We start from the raw sequence: 9,633 nt of genomic DNA on the forward strand, positions 1-9,633 counted from the left end.
AAACCACTTTTTCCTCAATTTTTTTTTTCCTTGTGTTATTTCTTTTGTTTTTCTCTATGATTCCCTGTCCCCCACCTAAAGGCTCAAAAATTCAATACTCCACGGTATGTTTTCTTCCTTTATTCTTTTCAGTTTTTGTTTTCAAATCAAATTTTAGGATGAACATGGTTGGGTTTAAATTTGAAACTCCGAATTGCTTGATTGCTTGATTAGCCTTGTTCTTTCTTTCTCTCTCACATAATTGTACCAAAATACATTACCTATGATGTATTTAGGACTCGGTTCCTCCTCTTGACATATGTTTTTCCATGCTCACATCTCTATGCCTAACATGTGTTTGATAAAATGCCTCAAAGAATCCAATTTGCATGTTTGCTACATTTCTTTCAATCACATTGATCTAGTTCACTGTCATTGTTCTTTCGATATTGATTGGGATGTCCCTAGGCAAGATTTTTTCCAAATTCATGAATTCTCTTCATCATGCTATATTCAATACTTCAATGTCTATCAACTGTTCGCTAGAATGTCTAAATGAAGTATTGTTGCATCTATCTTCATTTTTCCTCATGAAATCAGTTATTTTTGTTGTGTTCAACTTTCTTAATCTGTTTCTGGTGCATTTATCTCATTTGTGGGATCACATGAGATCACATGTTTCATATCCATATTTTTTTTCAAAAATAAATTTCTTCTAGTGATATGTGATATCAATTTGCCATTAAATTCCTTCTTTGGGGTGTGAATGCAGAAAATGGTGTATCCAATTTCGGAATCCACACCAAGGAGGAAGCGCACTCGAGAAGAAAAATCAATCTTACAAGATAAGATTTTGACACGCAAAATTGTGATCGAGCGTGGAGTGGAGCAAAATGATCTTCGAGTGGAACCGTTTCGATTCATTCATGAAATATTCCAGGCAAATCAATGGACCTCTTTGTTCATTCCTGTCAATGCCTACACTCGGTTAGTTTGGGAATTCTACTACAACATCGACGATATTGACTTGGTTGGTCCCCCGTCATTCAAGACCAAGGTCTCCGGGAAAACTCTCAATATCACTATTGAGTTGATCAGTGAAGTTACTGGGATTCCATTGACGAATGAGAAGCCGCTTCCATTTCTGGAAGAAGATCCACAACCAACAAAAGCTGAAATCATGGCAGTTCTTAATCCAAGTCGGCAGCTTGTATGGGACGAAGACCAGAACAAAATTCCGATTGGCTATGTACGGGCTCCAGAGAGGGTGTTAACACGGATTGTTCTGCAGAATATTTGGCCAATATCTCGAAATAGTCATGTGACTATCGAACGAGCAATGATGATTTATGGCATCATTAACCGTGTCGAGTTTTGTTTATGCACTCATATAGTGTTGACAATGATCGAGCTTCATGAAGATCATTCTATTGCCTTACCGTATGGCAGTCTCATCACAAAGATCTTGCACGCCACTTTGCCAAAAATAGCTACCAATGAACATATGGAAGCTCCTGAAGGTTATTTTGGCAAAGCAACTGTGATGAAGTCCAATGCCCAACTTAGGCTTTACGCTCCAGCTGATCATGCGCCTCCAATTATTCAAGATCCTCCAGCTGCGTCTTCCTCAGGATCATCAGATATTTCAAGTCAATTAACTAAAATAATTTACTTACTTCAAACTCAAGGCCAAAGTATTGAAGCCATCAACACTCGCCTGCCGAATTTGGAGAAAGATGTGAAGTCTATCAAGGAAAGCTTTTGGCAAGAATAATTTTTCCCTCCTGTTTTGATTTGTTTTTCTTTCAGGCAAGAATAATTTTTTTTGTGTTGTCTGGTTCTACTTACTTAAGATTTCATGCGTTGTTGGTTTGTTTGTTTAAAACTCTAGAATTTCATTTTTGTGTATTTCCTTTTGTCCTTCCGAGATAAAAATGGGGAGTTGATTTGATGCGTCATTTTCATGTACAAATTAATTTTTGCCCCCGAATGGCCAAAAGGGGGAATTTGTTGGGTTATGTTTTGGCTCATTCGGTTTGCGTGTAAAGTTGGTGAAAATGAAGCATCTTAACATGTCTAGAAAACTGATTCTAGAAGGGCCGGTCCTGACCGCCAAAAGCCAGGTCCTGACCCAATATCCAGAACACTCCATCTGAAGGACATGTCCGGACCGTCAGAAGCTGGGTCCGGGCTACATATCCAGCAACCATGTTTTGAAGAGGAGGCCCGAACCGCCAGAAGTTGGGTTCGGACCCCATATCCAGAAACTACATTCTGAGGGGGAGGTCCGGACTGCCAGAAGCTGGGTCCGGACCCTATTTCCAGAAACTGCATTTTGAAGGGGAGGTTCGAACTGCTAGAAGCTAGGTCCGGACCCCATTTCCAGAAACCTCATATTGAAGGGGAGGTCCGGACCGCCAGAAGCTGGGTCCGGACCCAATTTCCAGCAAGCCCTTTTTTATATGGGCTGTCTGGACACAAGAGTTGGAGGTCCGGACACCACTAGGTTACGCATATGTAACCCTAGCCATGTTCGGACCCCTAATTAGCCCTGTCCGGACATGGCTGTTGATGTATTGTTTATTCTCTATTTAAACATTTTATTTTGCTTAAGAAAGGTACATATTTTAGAGAGCAAAATTAGAAAGCTTAAAAAGAGAGATATTGTTCTAGTTTTATTGGTGAAAAGAAAATACGTGAAGCCAATCGGAGTTCCGGTGAAAGGAAATCTTTTAGAAGAATTGTGCCAGACGTTCTGGAAAGGGCTACCGAGGTAGAAGTCAAGTGGGTCACTTGTCGAGTGCAAGGAAGAGTCAAAGGTTTTGTAATTCTTCTTGTATTCCTTATTCTTCTTATAGTGGATTGATTTCCTAGGTTTGGCTGCCCCGGAGAAGTTTTACATTTAGAGAGTTTCTCTAAATGGTTTCCTCTTCGTAACCAAATATGAAATATCTGTGTTCTTGATTGCTTATTTCATATCTATATTTGGTTGATCTTTTAACTGCTAGGTTAGATCTTTTTCTGAATAATCTTTGTGAAACACCTAGACATTTGGATAGGTGTTGTTTGGAGTCGGTTTAGAATTTTTCAAAAACGATAAAAATGCCCTAAAAAATTTTCAATAAGACAAAAATACCTCTATAAATTCGGGAAAAATTAATTAATTAATATTTTTTAAAAACAAAAATAAATTATATGTTTAAGCCCAAATTTTTATTTTTATTTAAAAAAATGATAATTTTTAATTTCTTTCTTATAAAAATGAATTTTTTATTTTTAAATTTTGCAACCCCATGGATTATATATATATATATATTAGTTTTAGGTTTTTTCTAGAAGTCTTAGTATTTTTTGTTTTTATTTTTTTGTTTTTATTTTACTAAGGGTAGTTCGATTATTGGAGGAATATTGACAATTTTTGGTAGTTAGGGAGACATGATCATTTGGATGATAGTTTTAGGGGCATGTGAACTTTCCCATTTTTTCTTTGATTGTATGGAGTTACAATTCTACCCTTAGGGTTAATGTTAAAATCTAACACTAATTCAAAAAGTTTAAATTAAAAAGAATGTGAGTTTAATCATTTAATTAATACTCACATGGCCCAAGCCTTTCAATCCTATAACTGACCCAGCCAGACCCACTCTTGCTAAAGCCGTATAAGCTGTGTCACAAATGAAATGTATATCCATTCATTATTTGTTTTAGTGTTATCTTTTGGGTTGTTTAGTTCATTAGTGTTTCATTGTTTTAGTACTGTGGTGTGGGTCTTATTGACAGCAGGTCATGTTTATCTCTTTTAAATTGTTATTTGGGTAGGATTATGTTTATCTCTCTTTATCTCTTTTAAGAGTCTTGGTGCTATTGAGTTATATGTAAGTCTTATTCAGGTGGGACTTGATTTTTCAGTGTATTCCCTTCATTAAATACTGCATTATCATGGAATCAAATTAATCCGACAAGAAACTTATCAAACCTTCCCTTTGTAAGAGTACTTCTAATTGATGGTAGAATTTTTTAAGATTCCTCAAAAATTCTACCAAAATTAGTTATTACTACCTGAATTAATGACATTCATTTATTCTCGGGGTCAAGACTATGTGCCTAACGGAGTGGGGTCACAAAATCAAATCCATTAGCCCATAAATCTCTCCCCTAACCAACGGTCCAACAATAAGCTGGAAAACATTCCTAAACACTCTTCTTCTACTACTCTCTTCGAGCTTTTTTTCCTGAAAAACATTCCCAAACATTCCGAAGTGACACTGCTACATTAGTTAAAGAAATAAAATGCAATGTGGGGTAGGTAGCTTGTTCAAATGTTTAGTGGGAGTGGAGTGAGACTAAGTACCACAGGTTTTACTATAGGATAATGCTTGAAATCATATTTTTATCCTATAATTTTTCATAATATTAACAATCTTAATTAATCCTTGTATTAGTCATTGTTAAAAAAAAAAATTATGAGATATAAATATAGTTTCTAGCATTACTCTTTACTTTAAGTTTCGCGGCAGTCTACATGACACTTCTCACGTGAATTTTCATAATACTGACAATCTTAACAAACTCTTGTATTGGTCCTTGTTAAAAAAAAAAAAAAACTAAAAAATTTGAGATAAAAATGTAATTTTTAGCATTACTCTTCACTTTAAGTTTCGTGGCAGTCCATATGACACTTACCAAGTGAATTTGTAAGGAAATTGAAGTAAAAGCTGTAATACTCAACTATTTTTCGAGAGAGGCGCATTAAGGGGCATAGGTAGGGGTGTAAACGAGCCGAGCTTGAGCGAGCTTCCCTTGTTCAAGCTTGGCTCGTTTAAATTTTACTCGAGCTCGAGCTCGAGTCGAGCTTAAGGGCGAGCCAAAAAAATCGAGCTCGAGCTAATAATAAGTCGAGCCGAGCCAGCTCGCGAGCTGGCTCTTATATTTAATGTTTTTGTTTTTTTTAAAAAAATTTAACTTTAAGTACTCTTAAACGGCTTAAGAAGTTAGTTTGCATATGAGTATTTGCTTAGCCTGGCTAGTCGAGTATGGAGCCTGAGTCAATGCAGCAAGGCATTTGGTTTCAAAGAGAGAGGATATGCATCATTTTATAGATAAGTAAACTTAGAGATTGATGTTTTCTTAACAATGTGGAACAAGTTAACAAGTTGCACTCAGACTGCATTGGGACAACGCCCCCTACAAAAAAATATTTTTTTAACGTCTCTCTCTCAATCCCCCTCACTAGTCACAACGGATCTTCCACTTGAACTCTTATTTCTCACTCTCTTACTCTCACTCACCAGACATGTAGTGATAGTATTTGGGTCTGTTTGATTCATCAATAGTTTATGCCTTTCGCAATCTCCCTCAATAGTTTCTGCTTGATTCTTCTTCCTTTCGTTTGGATCTGCTCTAATTGAATCGAGGTTTTTTTAATGATTGCTCTCTCTCTTTCATCACGAATGGTCTAGAATTTTTCATTCTCTAACGCTTAAATATAAATGCAATTTTAAGGTTTTAATAATTATGAGATTTATAATTAATTATCTATTACTTAGTTTATATATATATACACACACTCGAGCTTATACGAGCTGTTCACGAGCTTAGCCGAGTCGAGCCGAGCTTGCTTCGTTTAATATTCGAGCCAAGATTTGTGTTCATGAAGTGCTTCATTTAATATTCGAGTCGAGCACGAGCCGAGCCCGAGCTTGCTCGCGAGACGCTTCGCTCACTTAACAGCCCTAGGCATAGGTAACCCAATAGCCTGGATTACCACGTCAGATTTGTCAAAAAAATATTTGTAACGAGCTTAAGGAATATCAATGCATTTCAGCAGGGGATCTATTTAATTATGAACAGATTTAAATTGAATTGAAAATGTCGATGAACTTAAGAAGTATAAAAAGCCTGTATATATAATAAAAGGAACATTACTTACCAGCAAAGATCTAGATTCGAATTGTAATAGACATGTTTATTTTACAGTTTTCTCAATCACGTCTGTAATAGACAAGTAGAAATTGTAACACATTATTTTACTGCATTCAAAGCGTGTATGCACAGCATGTGCTTACACCAGGCTATACACACAACAGACGGTAGCATTCAAAGGCCTTCTTCACTACTCTAGTAAGCGCTTGTGCTTACACCAGGCGATAGCAACCACGTATAAAAATACACTGCCAGTTGCACCACCCCCGACGGTCCACAGGAACTGCGGCATCCCCGCTTTCGTTTCATCGAAGAGCTCAATAGTGATATTCATGCCGAAAATACCGGCAACCACAACAAAGGCACTCAAAACCAAGGTTGCTGTTGTCAACATGACCCCCATTTGCAGGAGATGATTCTGTTTGTCATCCAGCATTATGTTAATGTAGTCCTCTGTGTCGTCGACGTACTCTCTCAGCTTCAAAGCAACAACCATAAAAAATAAAAAAAATGATTACGCTGTAAAATTAGAAAATTTTATAGCATCCTCCAACTACAATAAATGAGCTTCAGAACTATATATAACAAGCTTATCAAATTTTAAGTGGAATTGGTGTACTACTTACAGGAGTAGAAAAACATATGAATGTATTAAGATGCACAAAAGAACCAATTTTTCTGAAGTTAAAAGTTACTTCCCATATCAAATGAAGGAAGAATGGAAGCTGTAAGCAACATAAATCCATTTCCCACCAAAACAAAAGTGCATTAAACAACAAAATGTGAAAATTATCTTCCTTCAACCAAGCATCACCTTGAAAGGGTGCACAAGTAGATTTAGAAATCTAAAATACACTGCCTTTGATGGCATGTCAAAAAGAACATTTACCAAAGCTCCCCATGGAACTCTTCCTTGCATTTGAGAAGTAACAAGAACCAATGGAAAACATTTTCTGAATTATCTAACTGCTAGTTTAGAAGTTAGAAAACTAACGTCTAAAAAAATTTAATAATATATTAAAAAAACCTCCCTAAAGCTTTACTTTATCGGCAGTCTAATAAAAAACGGTGTATTTTCAACTAAGAAGTCAGTCATTATGCCAAACCAGGCAAGCCTTTCAGAGACAAAGAGCATTGTCTTCTGTTCACAAGGGTAGACCAAAGATTATAGGTAGATAAAGTCTTTGATGGTGAATCTAAAAGTAGATGGAGCAGCACTTGCATTTAAGAATATGACCGACTACTTTGGTGACCATCATCATCATGGTTGTCGTCGTCATCATCATTATTAGACAACCTCATTAATTGTTGAATTATGTTGTTAAGTGAAACTGATATATTTGATGAGGTGAACTTCAACTAGGTGGACTGCCATATCACTTTCTAGTTCCCACATCATAAGGCTCAAAGGAAAAAAGTACATCAAGGTTTCTTTCGGATGAGAATTTTTATTTTCTTTTAATTATGTTCCACCTATGCTGGTATTAGGGTATGGGTTCAGAAGTTGGTCTGTCTACAATTTGAAAAGCAGACATCATGTGAAGTGTCAAACTAGGTATGGCAGAGTGAAGGTCCAGGCAGCAAACATTGAGAAAAAGAGAAAGTTCATAGATGCAGTTCCATACCGTGGAAAGTTTGTTTAGTGTGCCATCAATTTGCACAAAGTATGCCTCTAATAGCATTTCAAGCTCCTCCACATCAAGGTGTTTGCCTATAGCACTGTGAGTAGTACTAGTACGGGTCCCATGGCTGTCTCTACTAAGTGTATTATTACGTGCACCAAAAACTTGCTCTTGGGAGTTGTCAATGTTTCGAAGTTCACCTTTGTAACTAGCAGAAACCCCGCCTGCTTCTGGTGAGATTTCAGCAGGCGTCCTAACAACAATAACATGAAGCATCTTTAGCATGACAAATAATAACAAAGTATTCGAAAATAGGCATGGCAATGATTACAATGATACTGAGATCATTACGTGCCTAAGAGCTTCATCATCCATTTCGTCATTCTCACTCAGAGAGGAACCAGAAGAATTTTCAAGCTGTTGTTGAACCAACTTTTCAGTAAGATACATCTCAGCCATATCTTCATCATCATCTAGCAAGTGTTCTAGTTCATCCCTAACCTGGAAATCAGCATGAGCGCATCATAAATCAGAAGTACCTAAAAGGAACTCATTCATGTGTCTGACAAGCTTTTTGACTAAATGGATGAATGATGTCATCTCAACTATACATATGCAAACACAGGTTCATAAAGTCATGCCAAACCACTACAACAATAGAGTAATAATAAATATTCCTAGTGATTCACAATCTTAAAACCGTCAACCTTTTGAACACGTCCAGTAATTGCGACCAAACGGCTTTTAATTTGGCGGACGCGCTCCAAATTGAGAGTACTAATCTTTGAAGTCAGCTTGTCTAAGGCTGGATGAGCCTCCTGCTCCAATGTCTTTGCCTGATTTTGAAACACATATGATAAAGAAATAAGAAATAATAAACAAGACCGAACAAAACAAGAGCAAAAGAGAAAGAATAACCCATTGGACTAGAAAGAAGATGCTTACTTCATTTTCCAAGCAACTGCAAGCAGCCTCAAGGCATGCTTCCAGTGCAACAAACTCAAATGGAAGAACCTTCAATCCGTCTTGATTGTCGAGGCCTTGTTTCACCTCTGCCTTGCCTTCCTCATCCTGATCCTGAAACTGTGGAAACCCTCCAGAGAAATCTTGAGGACTACCAGTCCTTGATTGTGGCTCTCCCAAATCATACAAATTTGACCAGTTTGAATCATCACCACCGTTCTCCTATACATAACATACGACAGAAACCCAAAACATACAAAGAAAAAGCAAACTGATTTAATACAAATTATACATGTTTTATTGGCTTGGTAATTCGATTCCTATTAACCAGAATCACTGTGCCTCTAATCATCGCAATATAGACACCCACACACACAAAATTGAGGCAAAAAATTGCAAAAAAAAAAAAAAAAAACTAACACACACACACAAACAACCCACACACAAGAGCAACATAGAAACCGAAAAACATTGGGAATTTGGGATTAACTATCGAAACAAACACACACAACATTACATTACGCAATAAGAGCAAAAACCCATGTACAGAATCAACATAAGAGTGAAAAAAGAACGAGAATTCAAGGCCCGAACCTGCGCAGTGGTGGCGTTGTAGTGACGCATAAGCCGCCGCTGGAGCTCCCCAACAAAAGGGGTCACAGATGGGTCCCGGGAGTTGAGCAACAGCACCTCCTGGGCAGTGATGATGGCCTTAATGTGCTCCAGGTTGATCACGATGGCTCGCTCTCGACCCAGCACAGTCGACGGGTACGAGAGCAGCGGGTCTAGGATCCGAAGGTCCCGCGCTGGCAGGCCCGTGCGCCGCATGATGGCGTGCTTGCCGGCCTCGATAACCTGTGCCTGCCCCGTCGCGTCCACCAGCAGCCAGGCCCGCACGCCCGTGCCCTTCTTCCTGTGGCCTCCGCTGGTCGGAAGGGTCGAGGCCATCCGGGCCAGGTCATGCTCTTCCTCGGGCTGGGGGAGACCCGACTTGGATGGGTGCGATAAATGACCACCCGGTCCACCCCTCATGGCTCGCACCGGGCTCTGAATTGCTCCGACGCTACAGGCGTTTGTTCCTCACCACTCACCAGATATTGCAAATCACACAATCCCCATCGACGTTATTGTGTTTGTTCTGTTTTCT

At 38.3% G+C, this 9,633-nt stretch overlaps 1 protein-coding gene across 1 annotated transcript; it reads right to left on the minus strand.

The window, feature by feature from the left end:
• Positions 1-5,867: 5,867 nt before the first annotated feature.
• On the minus strand, positions 5,868-9,633 carry LOC132177566 (magnesium transporter MRS2-3-like). Its single transcript, XM_059589939.1, has 6 exons — positions 9,081-9,633; positions 8,469-8,708; positions 8,231-8,359; positions 7,879-8,024; positions 7,527-7,776; positions 5,868-6,379 (listed from the first exon to the last, which is right to left on the minus strand). Exons 1-6 carry the CDS (start codon positions 9,516-9,518, stop codon positions 6,092-6,094), a joined length of 1,491 nt encoding a protein of 496 aa, XP_059445922.1. The 5' UTR covers positions 9,519-9,633; the 3' UTR covers positions 5,868-6,091.

The sequence above is a fragment of the Corylus avellana genome, chromosome ca4 (genome assembly GCF_901000735.1).
Source record: "Corylus avellana chromosome ca4, CavTom2PMs-1.0".
Classification (NCBI taxonomy): Eukaryota; Viridiplantae; Streptophyta; class Magnoliopsida; order Fagales; family Betulaceae; genus Corylus; species Corylus avellana.